This window comes from Scyliorhinus torazame, chromosome 13, assembly GCF_047496885.1.
Source record: "Scyliorhinus torazame isolate Kashiwa2021f chromosome 13, sScyTor2.1, whole genome shotgun sequence".
Taxonomy (NCBI): domain Eukaryota; kingdom Metazoa; phylum Chordata; class Chondrichthyes; order Carcharhiniformes; family Scyliorhinidae; genus Scyliorhinus; species Scyliorhinus torazame.
The window spans coordinates 41,737,587-41,764,186 of NC_092719.1; the positions used below are offsets into that span (position 1 = coordinate 41,737,587).

The 26,600-nt window shown below is 46.6% G+C and overlaps 1 protein-coding gene across 1 annotated transcript in view; it reads left to right on the plus strand.

The window, feature by feature from the left end:
* The first annotated feature begins 382 nt into the window (after nucleotides 1–382).
* Nucleotides 383–26,600, plus strand: part of LOC140387801 (protein monoglycylase TTLL8-like) — a 134,491-nt gene continuing 108,273 nt past the window's right edge. The window contains exons 1-7 of the mRNA XM_072470928.1: nucleotides 383–599; nucleotides 696–806; nucleotides 7,132–7,234; nucleotides 9,306–9,363; nucleotides 17,260–17,330; nucleotides 18,215–18,341; nucleotides 25,981–26,067. Coding sequence (XP_072327029.1) covers nucleotides 523–599; nucleotides 696–806; nucleotides 7,132–7,234; nucleotides 9,306–9,363; nucleotides 17,260–17,330; nucleotides 18,215–18,341; nucleotides 25,981–26,067 — 634 coding nt within the window. The 5' untranslated portion in view covers nucleotides 383–522. The remainder of the gene's footprint in view (nucleotides 600–695; nucleotides 807–7,131; nucleotides 7,235–9,305; nucleotides 9,364–17,259; nucleotides 17,331–18,214; nucleotides 18,342–25,980; nucleotides 26,068–26,600) is intronic.

The window sequence follows — 26,600 nt, forward strand, 5'->3', positions numbered from 1 at the left end:
GTTAGCACAGTTGCTTCACAGCTGCAGGGTCCCAGGTTCAATTCCCGGCTTGGGTCACTGTCTGCGTGGAGTCTGCACGTTCTCCCCGTGTCTGCGTGGGTTTCCTCCGGGTGCTCCGATTTCCTCCCACATTCCAAAGATGTGCAGGTTAGGTGGACTGGCCGTGCTAAGAATTGCCCTTAGGTGTGGTGGGGTTATGGGGAAAGGGTGGAGGTGTGGTGCAGACTCGATGGGCCGAATGGCCTCTTCTGCACTGTTGATTCTATGGTTTCACTGACAGAGGAGACGGAGTCCCGCCCGATTTTACACGGGGCGACCAGGGGGAGTTCCGCCTCATTTTCCGTGTCATCGCCAGGAAAAGTGCAACTTAATGTGACGTCGGCTGACGTGCCTTAGCTTGTGATGTCTGCTTCTTTTTTCTTAAACAATCAAAATCTGACTGAATGCCCCGGAGTTGTTTGACTAAAAATATCCCCGCAGCAGCCCAACATATTTTGTCTTAAACATCTGGCGACAGCAGCAATGTGCGCAGGAATCCAGCGGTGGAGCTATCAAGACTGGACCGCCTCCTACGCCTCTTCGCACATCCCAGATGTCATGTAAGTATCTGTCCTCTTTCTCGGGCCACTCGGCCCTTCTCGCCCCGTTCTGGAATGAGCTCGCGTTTCACGAGCCACTGGGGGTTTGTCTTGCAGCCGCAGGCCGGATTTCCAAAAGACGCTCAAAGGCTTGGCGAAGCAGGAAGAGAATCGTGGCTTCCCGCTCGGCAGTGAACAGCCTTTCGCCGGAGGCGGCAGCAGGAAAAAGTAAGGAAACGAAGATGAAGTGTTGGGGATTGGACTCAGTGACAGGGGGGCACAATGGTCACAACCCCCCCTCCCATCCACCCTGGGAAAGCTCCATATTCCCAATAGCTTCATCTCACGACCTAACTGCAAAACCATTTGCCTACCTGCTTAACAGCTCTCCTAAATATTGTCAACAATGTTGAATTGCTTTTGTTCTTCCTTTCCTAACGCATTGCTTTTTAATGCGGCAGGGCGGGAAAGCAACAGTCAAAAGTGAATCATTGTGGTTATTGGTATCGAATCAAAATCATCCACTTCATACTTGGTGTAGAAAGTACTGGATTGCGACCCAGGGACCAACAAACAGTCAAGGTTTATTGCTGATACTGAGCAACTCGCACATGCTGCCCGCCTGCACCCAGGAAAGAACTAATTCTGTCCACACATGGGCCCTTTTGTACCCGCCACCACCTGGTCTACATCCTTACCGTTTGAATTGGGACAACCTGTATCATAGAATTCCTACAATGCAGAAGGAGGCCATTTGTCCCGTCGAGTCTGCACCAACCCTCTGAAAGAGCACCCTTCCCAGGCTCCCACCCTATCCCTACAACCATGTAATGTCACCTAACTCGCACAACCCTGGACTCTAAGGCACAATTTAGCATGGCCAATCCACCTAACATGCACATCTTTGGACTGTGGAAGGAAAGAGGAGCACCCGGAGGAAATTCACGCAGACACGGGGAGAACATGCAGACTCCACAGTCACCCAAGGCCAGAGTTCAATGCAGATCCCTGGTGCTGTGAGGCGGCAGTGCTAATCACTGCCACTGTGCTGCCCTACTGAGGTGTACCGACGTAAGAGAACAGTCACTAGTTGTAAATTATTTACAACATACTAAGTTGAACAGGGCTAACAATGCACAACTATTTACATTGTGAAAATACTGATTGGACTGGTGCATAGCCCAACATGAACCTTATATCATGGGTCTTGAGCGTATGATTGTGAGAGTTGATAGTGCTTGAGATGCCCTCGTATTGATATCCTCAGTGTGGATAGCTTTTGTGTACCCAGTTCTTGCTCACTGGCCTCTGGAAGAGTATCCATTTCCATTGTGTAGGGGGCCAGCATTGCACGCCGGATGCATGGGGTGCTGTGATAGTTGATGGTGCTAGTTCAGATACACGCAGTAGGTGACACCGGTTTTGTATGTATTTTTTTTAATTAAATATTTTATTGAAAATTTTTGGTCAACCAACACAGTACATTGTGCATCCTTTACACAATATTATAACAACACAAATAACAATGACCTATTTTATAAACAAAAAATGAATAAATAATAAATAACAAAAATGAAAACTAGCCCTAATTGGCAACTGCCTTGTCACAAGTAACACTCTCCAAAAATATAATTTAACAGTCCAATATATAATTATCTGTAGCAACGACCTATACATACTATACAGTATATATTAACAACCCTGAGAGTCCTTCTGGTTCCTCCTCCCCCCTCCCCCTCTCCGCCCCCCCCCCCCAATCCTGGGCTGCTGCTGCTGCCTTCTTTTTCCCATTCCGTCTATCTTTCTGCGAGGTATTCGACGAACGGTTGCCACCGCCTGGTGAACCCTTGAGCGGACCCCCTTAGGACAAACTTAATCCGCTCTAGCTTTATAAACCCCGCCATGTCATTTATCCAGGTCTCCACCCCCGGGGGCTTGGCTTCTTTCCACATTAGCAATATCCTGCGCCGGGCTACTAGGGACGCAAAGGCCAAAACATCGGCCTCTCTCGCCTCCTGCACTCCCGGCTCTTGTGCAACCCCAAGTATAGCCAACCCCCAGCTTGGTTCGACCCGGACTCCTACTACTTTTGAAAGCACCTTTGTCACCCCCATCCAAAACCCCTGTAGTGCCGGGCATGACCAAAACATATGGGTATGATTCGCTGGGCTTCTCGAGCACCTCGCACACCTATCCTCCACCCCAAAAAATTTACTGAGCCGTGCTCCAGTCATATGTGCCCTGTGTAATACCTTAAACTGAATCAGGCTTAGCCTGGCACACGAGGACGACGAGTTTACCCTGCTTAGGGCATCTGCCCACAGCCCCTCCTCGATCTCCTCCCCCAGCTCTTCTTCCCATTTCCCTTTTAGTTCATCTACCATAGTCTCCCCTTCGTCCCTCATTTCCCTATATATATCTGACACCTTACCATCCCCCACCCATGTCTTTGAGATCACTCTGTCCTGCACCTCTTGTGTCGGGAGCTGCGGGAATTCCCTCACCTGTTGCCTCGCAAAAGCCCTCAGTTGCATATACCTGAATGCATTCCCTTGGGGCAACCCATATTTCTCGGTCAGCGCTCCCAGACTCGCGAACTTCCCATCCACAAACAGATCTTTCAGTTGCGTTATTCCTGCTCTTTGCCACATTCCATATCTCCCATCCATTCCCCCCGGGGCAAACCTATGGTTGTTTCTTATCGGGGACCCCCCCAAGGCTCCAGTCTTTCCCCTATGCCGTCTCCACTGTCCCCAAATCTTCAGTGTAGCCACCACCACCGGGCTTGTGGTGTAGTTCCTCGGTGAGAACGGCAATGGGGCTGTCACCATAGCCTGTAAGCTAGTCCCCCTACAGGACACCCTCTCTAATCTCTTCCACGCCGTTCCCTCCTCCTCTCCCATCCACTTACTCACCATTGAAATATTAGCGGCCCAATAATACTCACTTAGGCTCGGTAGTGCCAGCCCCCCCCTATCCCTGCTACGCTGTAAGAATCCCTTCCTCACTCTCGGGGTCTTCCCGGCCCACACAAAACCCATGATGCTCTTTTCAATCCTTTTAAAAAAAGCCTTCGTGATCACCACCGGGAGGCACTGAAACACAAAGAGGAATCTCGGGAGGACCACCATCTTAACCGCCTGCACCCTCCCTGCCATTGACAGGGATACCATATCCCATCTCTTGAAATCCTCCTCCATCTGTTCCACCAACCGCGTTAAATTTAACCTATGCAATGTGCCCCAATTCTTAGCTATCTGGATCCCCAGGTAACGAAAGTCCCTTGTTACCTTCCTCAACGGTAGGTCCTCTATTTCTCTACTCTGCTCCCCTGGATGCACCACAAACAACTCACTTTTCCCCATGTTCAATTTATACCCTGAAAAATCCCCAAACTCCCCAAGTATCCGCATTATTTCTGGCATCCCCTCCGCCGGGTCCGCCACGTAGAGTAGCAAATCGTCCGCATACAAAGATACCCGGTGCTCTTCTCCTCCCCTAAGTACTCCCCTCCACTTCTTGGAACCCCTCAACGCTATCGCCAGGGGCTCAATCGCCAATGCAAACAATAATGGGGACAGAGGGCATCCCTGCCTTGTCCCTCTATGGAGCCGAAAATATGCAGATCCCCGTCCATTCGTGACCACGCTCGCCACTGGGGCCCTATACAACAGCTGCACCCATCTAACATACCCCTCTCCAAAACCAAATCTCCTCAACACCTCCCACAAATAATCCCACTCCACTCTATCAAATGCTTTCTCGGCATCCATCGCCACTACTATCTCCGTTTCTCCCTCTGGTGGGGCCATCATCATTACCCCTAACAACCTCCGTATATTCGTGTTCAGCTGTCTCCCCTTCACAAACCCAGTTTGGTCCTCGTGGACCACCCCCGGGACACATTCCTCTATTCTCATTGCCATTACCTTGGCCAGGACCTTGGCATCTACATTTAGGAGGGAAATAGGTCTATAGGACCCGCATTGTAGCGGGTCCTTTTCCTTCTTTAAGAGAAGCGATATCGTTGCTTCAGACATAGTCGGGGGCAGTTGTCCCCTTTCCTTTGCCTCATTAAAGGTCCTCGTCAGTACCGGGGCGAGCAAGTCCACATATTTTCTATAGAATTCGACTGGGAATCCATCCGGTCCCGGGGCCTTTCCCGCCTGCATGCTCCTAATTCCTTTCACCACTTCTTCTACCTCGATCTGTGCTCCCAGTCCCACCCTTTCCTGCTCTTCCACCTTGGGAAATTCCAGCCGATCCAAGAAGCCCATCATTCTCTCCCTCCCATCCGGGGGTTGAGCTTCATATAATTTTTTATAAAATGTCTTGAACACTCCATTCACTCTCTCCGCTCCCCGCTCCATCTCTCCTTCCTCATCCCTCACTCCCCCTATTTCCCTCGCTGCTCCCCTTTTCCTCAATTGGTGTGCCAGCAACCTGCTCGCCTTCTCCCCATATTCGTACTGTACACCCTGTGCCTTCCTCCATTGTGCCTCTGCAGTGCCTGTAGTCAGCAAGTCAAATTCTACATGTAGCCTTTGTCTTTCCCTGTACAGTCCCTCCTCCGGTGCTTCCGCATATTGTCTGTCCACCCTCAAAAGTTCTTGCAGCAACCGCTCCCATTCCTTACTCTCCTGCTTCCCTTTATGTGCCCTTATTGATATCAGCTCCCCTCTAACCACCGCCTTCAACGCCTCCCAGACCACTCCCACCTGGACCTCCCCATTATCATTGAGTTCCAAGTACTTTTCAATGCACCCCCTCACCCTTAGACACACCCCCTCATCTGCCATCAGTCCCATGTCCATTCTCCAGGGTGGGCGCCCTCCTGTTTCCTCCCCTATCTCCAAGTCCACCCAGTGTGGAGCGTGATCCGAAATGGCTATAGCCGTATACTCCATTCCCCTCACCTTCGGGATCAATGCCCTACCCAGCACAAAAAAGTCTATTCGCGAGTAGACTTTATGGACATAGGAGAAAAACGAGAACTCCTTACTCCTAGGTCTGCTAAATCTCCACGGGTCTACACCTCCCATCTGCTCCATAAAATCTTTAAGTACCTTGGCTGCTGCCGGCCTCCTTCCAGTCCTGGACTTCGACCTATCCAGCCCTGGTTCCAACACCGTATTAAAATCTCCCCCCATTATCAGCTTTCCCATCTCTAGGTCCGGAATGCGTCCCATGTGTGTGTAAAGTCCCCAAACTCCCTGGAGACAAATATGCGAGCGTTGCCCATCATTATCCTCTGAGGGATGCCATGTGTGGCGACGTGTCTCTTGAGTTTGCCTATGACTGTGTTGATTTTTATACCTGGCAGGTGGTTGACTTCGAACCAACCTGAGTACGAGTCAGCTAGGACCAAGTTCTGGTTACCGTTCCATTTCAAGGTATCAGTCCTCGTGAATGATGAATCACTGGCCACACAGTATCAGTCCTTCTTACAGTTAGCTCCTCTCGCACAGAGAAGAACGTGTGGAGCTCGTGGAGAAGCTAATTTCAAGACTCAGGCCAGTCTTTCATAATGGCATTATGGAGTTGGAAAACAACTATTGAAATTTTACATTTGAAGAATGACTTCTAGAATACATCCAGCAAGCTGTACTGTATAATATGATAGAAAATGTGCACAGTCTTCCTTTTGTTGTCTACTGACAATTGTTCTGTGGCATTGATCCTGGTGATTCAATTTTAATTATATTTACAAATTCCTAACCTAGTTCTGTCTAATCTTGTTAAGTTTTTAAACTACAACTTTGGCTCCAAAGAAACATTGATCCATATGGATGAGATCCAATTCAATTCTTACACCTTGCAATGTTTGAGACATAGTTATTGAAAGCATTAATATTCTGAGCTTCCATTCACTTGATCAGGAATGCAACTGGTATGGAAAAAATACCTTTCTGGTGCTCTTTGAAAGAAATACTTGGTCCTTTGAGTGAATGATTCTTGAGATTCATGTAATGTTTCCATTGCAGACACGATGGGCCAAATGGCAGACTCCTGTGCCCTAATGATTCTGTGATATCAAAATGTTGTGGTTTAAAAAGCCACGTAACTAAAAAGACATGCCACAAGTCTGATTTTGACAATAGGATTTGCCCAGCATCCTTAAAAATTGATTAAGTTAGATGATTGGCTATTGTATAATAAATTAGATTCAATTAGCTAGCAAAATACAATTGTTTTAGGTTCTATGTACCAAACTTTAACCAGAGCAGTCTCAGTGCAAGATTTAACTGTCGTTCAAAGCAAGCAGTCAAATTTGTCATTCAAGTCAATGTTTTTTCTTTTGATTCACTCTGGTCTTCTTGACCCAATCATGGGCCCTATGGTCTCCTGCAGCTTCCCTTGCATAGTTTACATGCTCTTGAAGGTTAGGATATTCATGATGTGGTAGGGACACTGCTCCCCAGCATAACAAGCCAAACATAAACATGGCCCATAATTTATGGCCTCCAATTATCAACATGTAATCAAATATTTAAGATTTTGAATGCTGCAACTTGATAACTATTTTACAATAATGGCAGCAATGTCTATACAGAAAGAAGGAGAACCCCCCCAAAAACAGACAGGAATTCTCCAAGAAAGATTCAATGATTCCTGAATGGCGCAGGAGGGAAAAAATATTTGATGAAAATTCTGAGGTATGTTGGGAAGTCACACTTTTGAAAGTTGGCGGCTGACCTATTATCATGACCAAGAGACAATGCTTTATTTTTCCTACCTATGCAGTAATGCTTGTGCCAAGAAACAAAAGTACATACTTTCTATTTTTATGTATAGCTGGTTAGATATCCTGGTGAACATCTGTTTGTTCAAAAATTATTCTTGTTTCTGGATTTCTGAATCCAACATAAAATATAGTTATGCCTCATGCCATTCAATTACTTAAATAGAAAGTGCATTCTGAGGAATTATTGCAGAATCCTTAGTGTTATATACCATTATTGATACGTCTCTGCCATTGCTTGCAGCAGCATTTTATGCTTTAAAACAGAACATTTGAAGAGAGCAGCCACTAACTAGCATTTGCCAAATTTGGCATAGGACTTGAAAACAGCCCACCCCCCCAATTCCTGCCTAATTTATGGACTATTTGTTGCCCATAAATTAGGCAGGCATAGGGCCCATATTTTTGCCCATGATAACAATGTAAGATCTTTATAGGAGGATGTTGCCATTGGTATTTTACAAAAACGTTGATACAATTTTGGTACAATTTTTAATCCGTGACATTTCAAAAAGTGCATCAGGGAGGCTTTTTAATAGCAGTGGATCCATCATCTACCTGCAGTTTGATGGTCTTTTAGTACAAGAATACCTCACGGATAATATGAGAAAATGTGAACTTTTCCACTTTGGCAGGAAGAATAGAAAAATGGCATATTATTTAAATGGAGAGAGACTGCAGCCCCTCTATGGTACAGAGGTGTCCTAGTGCATGAATCCCAATAAATGTAGTGTGCAAGTACAACAAGTGATGAGGAAGCTAAATGGAGTATTGCTATTTATTGCAAGGGGAATGGAATATAAAAGTGGGGAAGTTTTTTTTACAATTGTACCGGGCATTGGTGAGACCACATTTAGAATACTGTGTACAGTTTTGGTTTCCATACTTAAGAAATGATATACTTGCATTTGAAGCAGTTCAGCGAAGGTTCACTCAACTGATTTTTGGAATGAAAGGGTAATCTTATGTGGAAAAGTTGTATCATTTGGGCATGTATCCATTGGAGTTTAGAAGTATGAGAGATGATCACATTGAGATATAAGATTCTAAGGGGTTTGACAGGGTGGATCCTGAAAGGATGTTTCCCTCTTGTGGGAGAGGCTAGAACTAGGGGACACAGTTTAAAAATAAGGCATCCCCCCATTTAAGACCGAGATGAGGAGAATTTTTTTCCCTCGCAGCTAAGTCTGTGGTATTCTCTTCCCCAGAGAGTGATGGAGGCAGAATCATAGAATATTTTTAAGGCAGAGGTGGATGGATTCTTGACTGACAAGGAGGCGGGCAGGAAAATGGAGTTGAGGCTGAAATCCGATCAGCCATGATCTTATCAAATGGCGGAGCAGGCACGAAGGATCAATTTGTCTACTCCTCCTAATTCATATGCACGGATGTACGTATGTAGATTCTGCCATGCCATCAGGGAGCAGTATCAAAAAGGATAGACTGTTCAGTGAAGTTTCCAAGCTGTAATGTGTGGTGACCCTCATATTGGAAAGGTGCTTTAATTAACATTTTGGTTTTAGCAGCATAGTTGCTTCAATTGCATGTCATATTTTTAATTCATTTCTGGAGAATGGAAATGACTAACAAAACCAGGATTTATTACCATCCTTGGATGCTCTGAAAATTTGGTGGGTCTTCTTGTGGAACTAAGGCAGCTTAATATGACTTAAGTGGCTTGTTAGGCACTTTAGATGATAGAGTCTACCAAGTTGATGTGGGGCTGCAGTTTTCCTTCTCTAAAGGACATTAGTGAACTGATTACGTGTTTGTGACAATTTTAGTGATCCAGACTGAATTCTCAAACTCTAACAATTGGATTTGAATTTGTGTTCCTTGGGCCATTAGTCCATGCCTCCGGATAACTACTCGATTAACATGAGCACCACACTATTGTAGTTGTGATAACACACTTCAAACTTGCTACTTATTCCTGTTATGAAATCTCAGACCATTCTGACCGAGTACACATTTCTCTACAATAGGTAACTAATCCGTTGAGATATAACAGCACCAGGAAATATCAAGTATTAACACAGCAAGGTACAGAGCTTGACTTTTACAGTATTTTAGTGAGTGCTGTGGACTAAGAATGATAAGGTCATTTAGCAAATGGATTTCCAAAAATAGTTAATGGTTCCTGCAACTTCTTAGTTAATCCAGCTCAAGGCAGTCTCATTCCTGTTTTCTGTCCAAGTTGACACTGTCCCTCCTATTCCATGAGTCTTAATTTTGTTCACCAGTCTTTTGAAAAATAAAATTAAAGCAGAAAACAGGAGTAGGAAGGGAACAATAGGAAAGAATAACCTAAAGGAGGAGAAAGGGTGTTCCGGGGGAGGCCAGGGGCTTTATCCCATACCACCCAGGGGCCTCCGATGGCACTGAAGACCCCCAGGCGGTCCATGTTTCTGTGGACCAATATTAAATGGCACCCGGCTGCAGCCTCCCTGGGGAGGCCGGCAGATCCCGGGAGGCCGGTAGAACTTGGGTAAGCTCGCCTCAGGAAGTTTAAACTCTACTTAGGCAAGCACAGTTTGGTCACGCCCCTTTTGAGTGATATTCCGATTCTGATGCCTTGTGGGACTTGGATATATCCCGTGAGGCGTGAAGGCTGTCAGGAAACGTGCAAGAGGCCTCCCCCGGGATCTGCCGGCCGCATCGTGCTCGGGTGAGGGTACAAAGCGGCTGGTAGATTATGCCCCAAGTGTGGGCTAAACCGATGAGAAACTCCCCAGGGCCCAAAAACGTGATTAAGGACACGATTTAATGGAATTTTTTTTAATGTAGTAGTGAGCGGGAAATGCTGTGTGCCCCCGAAGCTTGGCCGGCAAGGCCGTCACCGCTATGAAATGTTAATTGGCCCACTTAACGAGGCTCCATGGGATTCATGCTGCGAATCATGGTTCGCCGGCTGATTTGCCCAGGTTCGCGCTCACCAGTCCCCTGCTAGCAAGTGACAGCAGCACTTAAACCGCTCCTGAACAGCCAACCCCACTCCACTCACAGTCACGGAGGCCAGCCCCACGCTTGGGTGACGTCAACCTGGGACGACAGCTGAACGCGGTGGAGGTCCCCTCTGTGTCCCCGCAGCAGAAGTTGGTCCATAACTGACAGGAGAGGGTCCAGATGGGCAGCGGGGTGCAGGACGTCAGATTTATCACCTCCTAGAGATCGCGAGTGTGGCTGAGGACAGAGCAGTGACCACCGTGGAGGTCGGCGCACGGTGCAGAGGTGAGGATCCACCAGCCCCACCTGTCAAAACCTGAGTTGTTTATTCTATACAGACTGACCCATCCCTCCCACTGACCGCATGTCCATTCTCCCACAGAACCTGCAGCCGACGGCACCAGCTCTTCTGGGGTGGCCCCACTCCGCTGTCTCCCAAAAGAACACCTTGGAGGACTGCCCAGGCGAGACAGCAGTCGGAGGTCTGCTGGATCCCAGGACCCAGCTGGGTCCCAGTCAGATGCTGAGCCTCTGGAACAGGTTTACCCAGAGCTGATGCAGACAGTAGGGTGTGGCCATGAGATTCTGAGGGGATTTCAGTGACCCTCCAGAAGGTCCATAGCTGATTGGAGGCCCAGCCCCTGGGTATTCGGATGTTGGCCGTTGCGTGCAAGGTGCTGCTTCCTGCAGTGTTCAGGCATCACGGTCTGTGACTGGGCAATAACTCCCAATTGCTACATGGCATGTCTATCCACAGGAATCCACTTGGGTGGTGTGAAGTGCTCATTTAACTTCAATTGCCAATTCTCAATTAGCTATAGCCTTCAGCCGCACGTCCAGGGGCCTTAGCAATCAGTGGGAGTCATGGGTGGTCGGTGGGGCAGGCGGGCAGAGGCTGTGGTTGCCCTTGGAATGGACTACTTGCTCCAGGGGTTGCCATGGTGGACCTGTGGGTGCTTCAACACCCATTCCTTCCTCTCCCGCCCCCTCCCACTCCAAGCACAGGGGTAGCAGCCCCAGTGCTCCCGGGCTCTGTGCCTGTGAGTGAGGATGACTACTCAACTCCTTGGGTCTACGCAGCTGCTCTTTCGGCAGCTTCACATTTTTAAAATGGAGTACTAATCGGTGCCCGCCTGACCACTTGCTGGGAAGGCAATTAGTTAACGGGAAGCCGTTGGATAGGGGACTTTCCCGTTAATTGTATGGAGATTGGACTTAAGTGGTGATTATTGGTTTCTCACCATGCTCTGGCGAGATCCTGATTACGTCAACGGGAGCGGGCCGATTTGATTGCACCCTAGAGTTCACGACTCTTCTGAAGGACTGTGAACCACAACGTTTGGCCCGATGGAATGAAAGTTGTGGAGGATTAGGAGATGCCTCTCTCCGCAAAGGAGCCAGCCAGGTCGGGAGGGCTAGGTACAGGTGTCTGATAGAAAGCAGCTCGCTCCCTTTAAAGTAAGCCAATCAGTCAAAGGGCAGTGAGGGATGGGTAACAAATGCTGGCCTAACTAGTGACTCTCACGTCCCATGAAAGAATAAATAAAAGAAAATAATGTGCAGAGTTGCTAAATATCAACAAACATGTTTGAATGTTCTTCCTTTTCTTCGGGCATCCTGTTCTCTCACATTAGTATCTGGTGAAAATGTATACATTGAATTTCCATGGCGGTTCTCCTGATCAATGTTGTGGCTTTGGTCAAAAATCCACAGAAATCCATTAATAAGAACTTAAATGTCATTTATGCTGTTTCTCCTGGGTTTCTGCAAATTTTCCACCGATGTTATAACAGACGATGGGAGAATTACTGTGGAAGTACAAGCCTTTGACATTTGGTACCTTCAAGGTAACTTACAACGGTCAGACTAGCTTTGGCCAGAGCCTACCACTGCTCACTTATTACGGAGTATGTCGGACAACACCTTCTGACATTCACACGTGAACAATTAAACGTGGAAATTAGGAAGTTGTCCTGCTGCTCCACAAATGTTGCTGAGAGACTTGCCATCAAAACACACAAAGGCTCAGGACTTCCGATGACGGTGGGTGGGAGGCAGCCGCACATTGGAGGACTCCCGTTCGGGAATGGCATTTTCGCGGAGTAACGCCCGGTCCTAGGGCCAGCGACGGCAGTAAAAGTCGGGGGATAGCGCAAGGAGACGAAGGATGTCGAAAATCACCAAAAAAACGGCCGGGAAAAAAGCGGCTGAAAGTCCGTGGGAGAGTGGAAAGGTCACCGCGGGGTCAACAAAGAAAATGGAGGCTGGAGCACCAGGGGAGGCCGCAGTGCTTATGGCTGAAGAACTAACTAAGGTGATGGCTGCGGAATTCCAAAAGCAGTTGGCGCAGATTGCGACAATGCATGGAGATGGTGAGGAAGGAGATGAGGGAGGTTTTGAATGTGCTGGTGGAGGAGGCGGGTTCCCCGGTGAAGACGGCGGTGGCAAGCGCAGTGGCGGAGGTGCGAGAGCAAGGGGAGGCGCTGAAGGAAGTGGAGGAGACGGTATTGCAGCACGGTGATCAACTTGCCTCGATGGGGAAGGAGAAGCGGAAGGTGATGGACACGAACAAGAATCTGAGAGGAAAAATGGAAGATCTGGAAAACAGATCCAGGCGACAGAATTTGAGGGTCGTGGGGCTGCCCGAAGGAGTTGAAGGACCGAAGCCGACTGAGTATTTTGCCGCGATGCTGGCAAAACTACTGGGGGAGGGGGAGGACCCCTCCCGATATGAACTGGATCGGGCTCATCGGTCGTGGAGGCCTGTACCAAAGGCGAGTGAGCCGCCAAGGGCAGTGACTCTGTGCTTCCGTAGGTACAGTGTGAAGAGAAGGTCCTGAGCTGGGCCAAGCAGAAGCGGGTGGTGCAGTGGGCTGGAGCTGGTATACGTGTATACCAGGACTTTACGGTGGAGCTGGCGAGGAGGCGGGCTGCCTTCAAACAGGTGAAGAGGGCACTGTACATTAGCAAGGTGCGGTGCGGCATTGTATATCCAGCGAAGCTGAGGGTGACTTACAAGCTCAGGGACCTTTATTTTGGAACGGCGCAAGCAGCGGAGGAGTTTGCGAAGGCAGAAGGACTGTGGCAGAACTGACAAATTGAGGAATGGTCATGTGCCGATGTAACCTCATGACTGTATTTTCTTCTTTTTTTTTGTATCACTGCGCGCGGGTGGAGAGGCTAAAGGAGCCAATGCTGCATATATTTGGACAAGGGAAGGGACAGGACTTTCACTCGAAAGGAGGGCTCTTTGGGGTGTAGGTGGATATGCGGGGTTTGTGTGCTAAAAGGGGATCTTTGGGCTTTTCTAGGGCCGGGCAAGGGGGAAAGGGACCCGGGCGGGGGCCTCCACGCTGGCCGGTTTAAGCCGGCCAGTGAACGAAGTGAGGTGGGGGGAGGGGCTGCGGCCATCGGAGCCTGACAGAACGGGGTCCGAGTGGTCTAGCCGGGGTGGAAAGTTAGGGGTAGGGAACCGAGGTTGGGGGAGGGAACCGAGGTTGGGAGGAGAAGTTTTACAAGAGGCATTGGACGGGAGGAGCTGGAGACTTGGGGGCGGGGGGGTGGGGGGGTACAACTTTGGGGTATCATGTACGGTACTCTCTTAGAGGCTGGATGGCATTGGTTGGGGGGGTAGGTGGGGAGGTGGGGGGGGTGGAGAGCCGTGTAGATTAAGGGTGACTACGGGTAATCCCTGATTCCTTTTTGTCATTTGTTTATGTAAACAGGCGGGTTGAGGTTTGGGGGTTGGTGGGCGGATGGGATCGTTGTTAATATGGGGATTGACATATCTTGTTGATTATTGTTTATTGTTGATGGGTGTAAATGTGGGAGAAAACGTGAAAAAGGAGGAGAATAAAATAAAAAAAAAAAACACACAAAGGCTATGACACTGACTCTCTGGTTACCAACTAAGAAATTGACACAGTTGGAGAATTAATAGAAAAATCACAGGCTGTGTTCCTGTAGTTCTCATGATTCAATTTTCCGCTGGAAACTCTGGACCCAACCTAAAATATGGAGAAAATTATTTTTAACCACCTGTTACATCCTGAAAGTGAGGCCAACGGCATGGGTTCAATTCCTGTGCTGGCAGAGATCATTCTGCCTTCTCAATCTTGCCTCTCGCCTGAGGTGTGGTGATCCTCGGGTTAAATCACCACCTACCAGCTCTCCCTCGCAAAGGGGGAAGCCCCCCCCCCTCCCCCCGGGGGGCCACAGAAGCCTTCTCCGCGTGGCTGGTAAGATTCTGCCCCATAACTCTCAAGACTTTATCATCAGGCACCCTTCAGCAATAATTTCAAATGTGTCAGGAGAGAAAGGTGAAAAATCAAATCTAGGATTCTACTCGTGCTGTCAGACATTCTGTTGCAAGTTTCTCTTTTACGTGAAGGATTTATGATTCTGGACCCCTTCCGTATCTGAGAGTGCTCGGTTCACATGGTAGCGAATGCTGTCCACTGTATGGTAGCTTAACATGCAGCACCTATCGCCTGTAAGCCACTCCAATGACAGTACCAGATGCATTATTTTTAATTCTACGTGACAGTGAACAGTAGAAAATCCAGAAAAATCAAAATTCTGACTGGGGAGTGCTGCCAAAGGTCAGGAAAATCCCAACTGGCAGAAACGATAGTAAATTCACTTCACAATTTTCTGATTGTTTTGCACCACAATGTGGAAGCCCCGTTACATCACCAGGACAATCTGGGACAATAATTCAGAAGCATGTCACTAATTTGATTAAAAAACTTGAGAAACATATTTATATTAGGTTAAATATCTAATTCTGAGCTTTTGGTCACAACATTAATTTATAGAGAACAAAGGTGTTTTCTTTCAAATGTATGGAAACCAAACTTTAATCTATTTAGAGTATGTCTGTGACTGCATTCTAGCCTGTTGGGGCTAGCTTAGCAATTTTCTTCAAATTAGTTTTTGAATGTTACTGCTATTAATCAGTTTCCATCATTTTCTTTTTATTCATTAAGGGATGCAAGCATTGCTGGCAAGGCCAGCATTTGTTGCTTGTCCCTAATTATCCTTGAGAAGATGGTGGTGAGCTGCCTTCTTGAACTGCTCCAGTCCATTTGGAAATTAAGGGGAAAAACAGTTTCCATTTCTTGTTTCGTAACTTGCCGCCTCAGCAGTAACAAGAGACAAATTCACCTCACAATTAAAATCTATGAATGAGCACCCCCTACTGTTTGTCTGATGTTTAGGTCAGAGATTCTGTGTTAAAGAATAATTCCAAAAACATTTTGGGGAAATAGTGGTCACTTTGTTGTAGCCAGCTTCTTTGCTCCTTCCCAATTTTCATTGCACACACATGGTAGGATAGTTTGGAAAAGATTAACAGCTGCCATTCAGCATGTAAAATGCATCAGGGCAGAATTTTATCTGCACCCAGGTTAGCGAGAGGAGTTCATGACCCCTGAAGAGCCAAGGGGAAACCGAGCAGATCACCTGCTCAGGCCTCGGGCATGAAAAGGGTGCAGGTGGGGCACACCACCCTTGAGGGTCTCCTTTCCAGTTTGGGCGATCCTACTCAAAGTCTGCATCCTGCGGATGTTCCCTCTCCCCTTTGCCTCTCCATCAAGAGGCTCATCTCCTCTCCCCACCCTCCTTGTGTATCATCGGGCAGCAAGGTAGCACAGTGGTTAGCACAATTGCTTCACAGCTCCAGGATCCCAGCTTGGGTCACTGTGTAGAGTCTGCACGTTCTCCCCGTGTCTGTGTGGGTTTCCGCCGGATGCTCTGGTTTCCTCCCATAGTCCAAAGATGTGCAGGTTAAGTGGATTGGCCATGCTAAATTGCCCTTAGTGCCTAAAAAGGTTAGGTGGGGTTGCTGGGTTTCGGGTATGGGCTTAAGTGGGGTGCTATTTCCAAGGGCCGGTGCAGGCTCGATGGTCCGAATGGCCTCCTTCTGCACTGTAAATTCTATGATCGCCCCTCCCTGCTGTGAGATACCCTACTCTTACCAGGTTCTGGACTCCGAGTCTCGGGACTGGACTTTACAGGTCGTCATGACCCCTACCACCCGGCTAAAAAGATGGTGTTGTGCCCAACCATGGGAAGATCAGCCGCCTCACTGCCATTTAACGGCCAATTTCCCACTAATAAGCTGGCGCTGGGGTTTCCAATCCTTAGGGGCAGGAGATCACCCACCCAATCGGATGGGCAGCAGCTCTGTGGTCTCAGTAGCGCTGGTGGGTGTGGTGGCCACCTCTGCGACTGCAGGCTGTCCCCAATGGAAATTGCCACTGGACACCAAGTTATGGGGGGAGGATTTCACTAGGCCAGGTTGGCAGACTGGCGAGGGGGCTGGGGTGGGTTTGATATGTCAGATGCGAGGGTAAAGGTGACGTGTGATATTGGGAGTGGGGCAGTTCCTTTGATAAGCACAGGGGACACACAAAAGATGTCCTCCTTTTCTCAGCACCATCCTGCGCAGCTAAATCTGCCAGGTTACCCGTTTGGTGAGGGCTTCTCCCTGCCATGGGCAAACTAGTGGCAAGGGCGGAATGAGGTCTTGATTTCTTGGAGGTACTGTTTACTCATTTAAACAGATTTTTGTCCCCCAGAAAGGATGCAATAAAATGTTTTTTTTTTCCCAATTAAGGGGCAATTTAGCGTGGCCAATCCATCTAGCCTGCACATCTTTTTGGGTTGTGGGGGTGAGACCCATGCAGACACGGGGAAAATGTGCAAATTCCACATGGACAGTAACCTGGGGTCGGGATCGTACCGGGGTCCTTGGTGCCGTGAGGCAGCAGTGCTAACCACTGTGCTACCGAGCTGCCCTGCAATAAAAATTTTAGAGGGCAACCTAAATAAGTAATAGCTTGTATTAAAATTAATCTCGTCTTTTATGAAAGTAACGGTCTACAGGTTGGCTTTCATGACTAACCCACCGATTATTGTTGATCTGCATAGATAGTAATTTTTTAGCCCAGGAATTAACATTCAGTATAATAAATCTTTCTTTCTCGACAGAAAATATCTTAAAATGTTCAGCTGAGCAGAGGTTGGAACTGGTCACATTTCTAGCAGAAACAGCAGTCAAGGTATCGATAAGTTGCCTAAACCATAAAATGCAGTGACTTAAATTGAAGAGGCACAGGTCTTGTGATGCAGTGGATAGTGTCCCGCTTCTGAGCCAGAAGTTCCCATTCCAGTCCCAGTCCGGGACTTGATGGTCAAGAAAGCTGCATTCATAACGTGGCCAGAAAGATTGTGTGTTAACTTGAAAATCCTTTCAAAATACGGTAGTGGCACGCAGTAAGAGTGGGAGAGATTCCTGGTCAGTCATGTGATGGAAGGAAATTGGAGACTCCACCATCACTAACATTGGGTCCAGTCTACAACATTGAGGGACCATGTGCTGAATAGTGGTATTGGCTCTGATAGCCCTGGCCATTCCCTTCACTGCCCTGCACTACTTGGGGCCATGCCAAACAGTGTCTTCCTGTTGCCTCCTCCTTACTGCTAGAGCACCTCTGCATTGGAATTTCTAAATCTAGGAACCTTGTGGCCTGCCCTCGGTGACATTTCCACATTCTGAAATATATGCCCTTCTTTCTAAATAGAACCATGTACTGTGGTTTATTTTCAAGCTCTTGCAGTACCACAGCAGCATTTGCCTCCTGTCCCCAAACAGATAAGGTATCAGTGAAATATCTTTACAATGCCTGGAGTTCCCCTGAAAAATGATGTTGGCTAAGGAAACCAAACCAATGCAGAAATCCGCTTATCACATTTCATTATGATTCTGCAGAGGAAAATCCAAACTTTTCCTCCAAACTCGATTCCCTGCAGAGTAAATTGAGCATGTCTTATTTGCATGCTCATCTCTTGGGACAGCTATAAATGACTGTGAAGCACTTCAGACTTCTGAGAGTACGACCAGACAGTGTCCAAATGAAAATCTTTCCCTCTTTCATTTTCACAGGAAAGGAAAATTTTCACCATCATTGGCTACTACCCGGTAATCCGAGCAAGCCTCAGGAAAAGGGGCTGGGCAGAAAGGACATTTCCAACGTTAAAGCAAGTGGCACGGAAAAATGGAGATGAGGACGGTATGTTGGACAAATCACACTTGGGCAAATTCAGCACTTGTGCACTTGAAGGGAATGCAGAAATGTGGATGATAGAACATTGCAGTTGCATCAATATTACCTTTGAGCCTGGCTTCTCCCAAATCACTCGTCAATTATTTTTTAATCAATATTTTAGGAACGTTTTTATTTTATAAAACACAAAAATACCATTTACAAATCCCAACCCCTCCCAACTGTCGCCATTAAATCCTGATCAAATCCATTTAATCAAGTCCATGCTTCTTGACGAAAATCTCCACCTCCTCCGATGTATTGAAAAATAATCTTTGGCCGAAAAGTCACTCTCAGCTCATCAAAATGCTTCGCAAGCTGTTTTTCAAACACCTGTGCCATTACTCCAGTCAGTGTTTCCACTGGGATATGAACAGCCACACCCACGGATGGGACCGCCACCTTCCATCCTGCTGCGCTTCACAGGCTTTCTGACTCCATCGAAGGATTACCCCCTGTAATCTACTGGCCACCAACCTTCTTCATAGATTTATAAGTTCATAAAATATAGGGGCAGAATTAGGCCATTTGGTCCATCGAGTCTGCTCCACCATTCTATCATGGCTGAGATGTTCCTCATCTGCTACTTACAATACTACAGACCAATAGCTGGATTGCAAAATCAGCCAGAGCATCTCCTCCCTAAGACACAGGAGCAGGAGTAGGCAATTAAGCCTGTCCAGCCTAACACCTTCAATGTGATCATGCCTGATCCCATCCTGGCCTCAGCTTCACTGTCCTGCCCATTCTCCATAACCCTTCAACCCATTACCAATTAAAAATCTGTCTAACTCCTCAAATTTACTCACTGTCCCTGTATCCATCGCACTATGGGGTAGCGAATTCCACAGATTTATAATCCTTTGGAAGAAGTAATTTCTCCTCAAATCTGTTTTAAATTTGCTACCTCTTATTCTAATATTATGACCTCTCGTTTAAAATGCCCCATAAGAGGAAGCATCAGCTTCACGTCTACTTTATCCATGCCTTTTAGCATCCTGTATACCTCGATTAGATCTCCCCTCATTCTTCTAACTCTGAGACTAAGGCCTAAACTGTTCAATCTCTCCTCATACGACAAACCTCTCGCCTCTGGAATCAATCCAGTGAACCTCCTCTGAATTGCCTCGAATGCCACTACATCTTTCCTCAAATAAGGGGACCAAAACTGTGCACAATACTCCAGGTGCGGTCTTACCAATGCCTTGTATAGTTGCAACAACACTTCCTTACTTTTATACTCAATTCCTTTTGCTATAAATGCCAACATTCCACTTGCTTTCCTTATTATCTGCTGCCGCATGCTCGTTTCTGTGACTCATGCACGAGGACACCCTGATCCCTCTGCATCGGAGCAGCCCAAAGTCTCTCCCCATTTAGATAATAAGTTGCCTTTCCATTTTTTCAACCAAAATGCAGGACCTCACACGTATCCACGTTAAATTGGCACATTTTGGCCCACTCTTCTAACTTACCTAATAATAATAATTGCTTATTGTCACAAGTGCGCTTCAATGAAGTTACTGTGAAAAGCCCCTATTCGCCACATTCCGGCGCCTGTTCGCCCAGGACCGAACCCTGTGGCACCCCACTAGTTACATATTGCTATCCAGAAAAAAAACCATTTATCCTGACTCTCTGTCTCCTGTCCGTCAGCCAGCTTCTATCCAAGTTACTAAGTTACCACTAATCCCATGTGATCTCCCTGTTCGGGGAGGCCGGTAAGGGAATTGAACCCGCGCTGCTGGCATTGTTCTCCATTACAAGCCAGCTGTTTAACCCACTGTGCTAAACCAGCCCCTACCCATATCCATTTGTAAGATTCTTATTTCCTCATTGCACCTTACTGTCCCACCTATTTTTGTGTCACCTGTGAATTTGGCTATAAAACCTTCTATCCCTGTATCTAAGTCGTTAATACAGATTGTAAATAGCTGGGCCCCAGGACCAAACCCTGTGGCACCCCACTAGTTACATATTGCCATCCAGAAAAATACTCATTTATCCCGACTCTCTGTCTCCTGTCCGTCAGCCATCTTCTATCCAAGTTAATAAGTTACCACTAATCCCATGTGATCTCCCCTTCTGAATTAACCTTCTGTGCCGCACCTTATCAAACGCTTTACGGAAGTCCAGATATACTACATCTACAGGGTCCCCATTATCCACTTTGCTTGTTACATCTTCGAAGAACTCAAGCAAATTAGTAAAACATGATTTGCCCTTCATAAAACCATGCGGACTCTGATGGATAGCGCTTAGGCTTTCCAAATGTCCTAATAATTGATTCTAACAATTTTCCAACAACAGATGTTAAACTAACTGGTCTGTAATTTCCCACATTATGCCTCTGTCCCTTTTTGAATAAGGACGTTTGGTTAGCATTTTTCCAATCCACTGGAACCTTTCCCATGTCAATGGAATTTTGGAATATCATAACAAATGGATCCACTATCTCTGCTGCCACTTCCTTTTAACACCATAGAATGTAGGCCATCAGGCCTGAGGACTTGTCTGCCCTCAGTCCCAAGAGTTTGTTGAGTACCGTTTCCCTATTGCCGCTGATTGTTCCAAGTTCCACCATTTCTATTACCTCTGAATTGCCCGTTACTAGTGTCCTCCTCCGTGAAAGTATTGATTTGGCATCTCTGCCATTTCTGTGTTCCCCACTATTAACTCACCAGTTTCATCTTCCAAGGTACCAACATTCACCTGAGCGACTCTCTTCCCTTTTATGTACCTGGAGAAGCTTTTGCTATCCTTTTTGATATTCCGTACTAGTTTTTTTTGTAATATACCTGGGCTCTTTTTATTACTTTTTTAGTATTCCTTTGTTTATATTTGAAAGTTTTCCAATCTTTCAGCTTGCCACTGGCCGTTGCAATATGATATAACTTTATAATGTCCTTGACCTCCTTGTTTAGCCATGAATGTTTTTTACCCCTCACTGGGATATATTTTACTTTTGAGGAATTGAGTATCTCCTTAAACAACTGGCACTGCCCATGAGCTGTCCTACCTTTAGCCTTCCTGCCCAGTCTAAACGGGCCAAATCTGTCCTCACACCTATGTAATTTCCTTGGCTTAATTCCAGAACACTAGTGTGGGACTCCACTTCCTCGACCCTAAACTGAATCTTAAATTCTACCATACTATGGTCACTACTCCCTCGTGGATCCTTAACGATGAGGTCATTAATTAATCTCTCCTTCTTACAGAATACCAAATCGAGAGTAGCCTCCTCTCTGGTTGGTTCCCCAACATACTGTTCCAGGAAACAGTCTCTAATGCATTCAATGAACTCTGCCTCCAGGCCACCCTTGCCAATTTGATTCCTCCAGTCTATGTGCATATTAAAATCACTCATTATTATTGCCGTACCTTTCTTGCAAGCCCCCAGTATTCCCCGGTTTATACAGTGCCCCAGTGTAGAAATCCTGTTTGGGGACCTATAGGTTACTACTACCAAGGACTTCTTCCCTTTGTTATTTCGTATTTCTACCCAGTCTGATCTTGATCTCCACTGTTTGTCATTTCTCATTACAGCTCTTTCCTCCACATCTGGCTACGGCACCTTCTTTTCCTTTCACCCAACCTTTCCAAAATACTGCGCAGCCTTGGGTATTCAATTCCCAGACCTGGTCTTCTCCCTGTAACCACGTTCCAGTGATCCCCACAGAGTCATAACCTTTTGTTTCTATTTGTGCCGTTAGCACATTAAGTTTGTTATGAATGATTCTTGCATTCAGATACAAAGCTTCTAAATTTGTTTTAATGTTATATTTCCTGGCTCTTCCATAATTCCTTGGTGCATAAAGACGTTCTCTTGATCTGTCCCTCACTTTTATTTTATGGTAACAATACACCACATTGCTAACCTGTACTCTTACCTCCTTCTTTAAGTCCGTGTCCCCCCCCCCCCGGGTCGTCCCCCCCCCCCCACTATTTAACTTAAAGTCCCATCTGCAGCCCTAATTTAAAAAAAAAAAATTTAGAGTACCCAATACATTTTTTCCAATGAAGGGGCAATTTAGCGTGGCCAATCCACCTACCCTGCACATCTTTGGGTTGTGGGGACAGAACCCACGCAAACACAGAGAATGTGAAAACTCCACACAGACAGTGACCCAGAGCCGGGATCGAACCTGGGACCTCGGCCCCTGTACCATGCATGGTGCTATAGTCAGATTGCTCTTCCTCCCTGCAGTCTCCATTACCGGCCTCACAGGGAGCAAGACTATCAACCCTGTTGGACAGGGATAAAGGCTCAGGCTCCTGCAACCCTACTTCCTAGATCCCGCTACCTGCCTCACTCACAGTCATACTCTTTTGACCCTGACCACTGGCCGAATTTAAGTTAGTTATTCTGAGAGGTGTGACTGCTTCCTGGAACACAGTGTCCAGGTACCTCACCCCCTCCTGGAGGTGTTGCAGTGTCCGAAGCTCAGACTCCAGCTCATCAACTCTGAGTTGGAGTTCCTCAAGCTACCAACACTTACTACAGATGTGCTCACTGGAACCACAATGGGATCCACCAGCTCCCACATCATGCAGGACTAACACAAATGTGAGGTAATGCAACAAATGTGAGGTAATGCATTTTGGAAGGGCTAATGCAGGTAGGGAATATACAGTGAATGGTAGAACCCTCAAGAGTATTGAAAGTCAAAGAGATCTAGGAGTACAGGTACACAGGTTATTGAAAGGGGCAACACAGGTGGAGAAGGTAGTCAAGAAGGCATACGGCATGCTTGCCTTCATTGGCCGGGGCATTGAGTATAAGAATTGGCAAGTCATGTTGCAGTTGTATAGAACCTTAGTTAGGCCACACTTGGAGTATAGTGTTCAATTCTGGTCGCCACACTACCAGAAGGATGTGGAGGCTTTAGAGAGGGTGCAGAAGAGATTTACCAGAATGTTGCCTGGTATGGAGGGCATAAGCTATGAGGAGCGATTGAATAAACTCGGTTTGTTCTCACTGGAACGAAGGAGGTTGAGGGGCGACCTGATAGAGGTATACAAAATTATGAGGGGCATAGACAGAGTGGATAGTCAGAGGCTTTTCCCCAGGGTAGAGGGGTCAATTACTAGGGGGCATAGGTTTAAGGTGAGAGGGGCAAGGTTTAGAGTAGATGTACGAGGCAAGTTTTTTACGCAGAGGGTAGTGGGTGCCTGGAACTCGCTACCGGAGGAGGTAGTGGAAGCAGGGACGATAGGGACATTTAAGGGGCATCTTGACAAATATATGAATAGGATGGGAATAGAAGGATACGGACCCAGGAAGTGTAGAAGATTGTAGTTTAGTCGGGCAGTATGGTCGGCACGGGCTTGGAGGGCCGAAGGGCCTGTTCCTGTGCTGTACATTTCTTTGTTCTTTGTTGTTCTTTGATCACCTGACTCTCCATGTCTATTTTATTTAGAAACTGACTCCTGTTTCAGGAATGATTCTAACTAGAGTGCAGCTTTTAATTACCCAAGTAAATAGCTAAATTACACAATTAAATACCTAATTTAGTTACCCTGAAAGCAAGTTTAATTACTACTTACCCCTTTATAACTCACCACTCAAACTCCCAGTTTTCATCCAACTCCAAAATGAACTCTCACTCAGCCAAAGCAGCACTCCCAGTGCAGATATATTTTCACCAACAAATTCCTTATCCCATGTGATGGTCCGTGTTTGATGACCAAAATCCCTGGGAACCAGGTTAAAAAGTCCAAAAAGCGAAGACGATGGTGGGAACTACCTCGTCCCTGTCACCACTGGAAGTCTAACTTCAATTATTTTCACCTCATTTGTATTGCAAATTGTTGGAAAACGTTTAGTGAAATTTCAAGATTTACTCCTAGCTTGTCCCAGAGTACTCGAGAGCTGTCAGGACCAGACGTAATTCAAACATTCAGTAGCCATCATGTTAATACACTAGTGACCATTTTAAGATATTACAATTTAGTGATCATACTTCCCACCTGATGAAAAGCCCTCATCTAGCTAAAGGCTGATATTATGACGATGCAAGGTCAAAATATTAGCATACGTCAAATTGGTCTGATTAACCCTTTAGCTACAGTGCTGGTGATTTCTAACAGATGACTGTTCATTGCTTGAATGGAAAATGGTGGCTAGCAACAGAAAGATTGGTGTGAGGGGTGGGAGGTATCTCAGCTGCCCCATTGATGCAGGTAGGGCAGTGGATGTTGTCTATATGGACTTCAGTAAGGCCTTTGACAAGGTCCCTCATGGTAGACTAGTACAAAAGGTGAAGTCACACGGGATCAGGGGTGAGCTGGCAAGGTGGATACAGAACTGGCTAGGCCATAGAAGGCAGAGAGTAGCAATGGAAGGATTCTTTTCTAATTGGAGGGCTGTGACCAGTGGTGTTCCACAGGGATCAGTGCTGGGACCTTTGCTCTTTGTAGTATATATAAATGATTTGGAGGAAAATGTAACTGGTCTGATTAGTAAGTTTGCAGACGACACAAAGTTTGGTGGAATTGCGGATAGCGATGAGGACTGTCGGAGGATACAGCAGGATTTAGATTGTTTGGAGACTTGGGCGGAGAGATGGCAGATGGAGTTTAATCCGGACAAATGTGAGGTAATTTTGGAAGGTCTAATGCAGGCAGGGAATATACAGTGAATGGTAGAACCCTCAAGAGTATTGAAAGTCAAAGAGATCTAGGAGTACAGGTACACAGGTCATTGAAAGGGGCAACACAGGTGGAGAAGGTAGTCAAGAAGGCATACGGCATGCTTGCCTTCATTGGCCGGGGCATTGAGTATAAGAATTGGCAAGTCATGTTGCAGCTGTATAGAACCTTAGTTAGGCCACACTTGGAGTATAGTGTTCAATTCTGGTCGCCACACTACCAGAAGGATGTGGAGGCTTTAGAGAGGGTGCAGAAGAGATTTACCAGAATGTTGCCTGGTATGGAGGGCATTAACTATGAGGAGCGGTTGAATAAACTCGGTTTGTTCTCACTTGAACGAAGGAGGTTGAGGGGAGACCTGATAGAGGTATACAAAATTATGAGGGGCATAGACAGAGTGGATAGTCAGAGGCTTTTCCCCAGGGTAGAGGGGTCAATTACTAGGGGGCAAAATAGGTTTAAGGTGTGAGGGGCAAAGTTTAGAGTAGATGTACGAGGCAAGTTTTTTACGCAGAGGGTAGTGGGTGCCTGGAACGCGCTACCGGAGGAGGTGGTGGAAGCAGGGACGATAGTGACATTTAAGGGGCATCTTGACAAATACATGAATAGGATGGGAATAGAGGGGTACGGACCCAGGAAGTGTAGAAGATTGTAGTTTAGTCGGGCAGCATGGTCGGCACGGGCTCGGAGGGCCGAAGGGCCTGTTCCTGTGCTGTACATTTCTTTGTTCTTTGTTGTTCTTTGATACAGAAGGACATTGTTATGCAATTTCAAAGTGGCCCTACAAATGGGCAAGCAGCCTATCCACCTGGAACAGGTGAGAGGAAGCTTCAAAATGCAAATTGGGATCTTTGGACTTTTGCAATTTGAAGCCAATTTGAATTGTAACTTTCTGTACAATTCAGATATGTCTGCTAATTCTGCTAAATAACTTAAATTAACCTTACTTTCACAGTTAACCCGGACATCAGTCGCCTGAGCATTAGGACGTGGGTTACAAAGCAATTAACAAGGAGTGACGATAAACTGGACAACCAAGCAGGTAGGAGTATGGGAAAAGTCTATAACAAATCGCGTTGCAGCCTAACTGTTTTTGTTTTGGAAAAAATAGGATAGCCTATAATTAATGAAATATCAATGTTCTTCATGCATTGAGTCTTGAATGTTGTTGGAGCTGCACTCATCCAGGCAATTGGAGAATATTTCATCACACTCCTGACTTGTGCCTTTTAGATGGTGAACAGTTTCTGGGGAGTCGAAAGGTGAGTTATTCACCACAGATTATCCGACTCTGACCTGCAGTTGTAGTCACGGTATTTACATACGTTTCTATTCAGTGGTTGTCCTCAAGATGTTGTTGGTGGGGTATTCAGCAATTGGTTGTCAAGGAGAAGTTGTTAGATTCACTCTTGTTGAAGATAGTCATTGCCTGGCACTTGTGTGGTTCAAATGTTACGTATCATTTACCAACTCAGGCCTGAATGTTGTCCTCGTCTTCCAGAAGTGGATACGCATTGCTTCATTATCTGAAGAGTTGAAAATGGAATTGAACACTGTGCAATCATCAGGTTACTC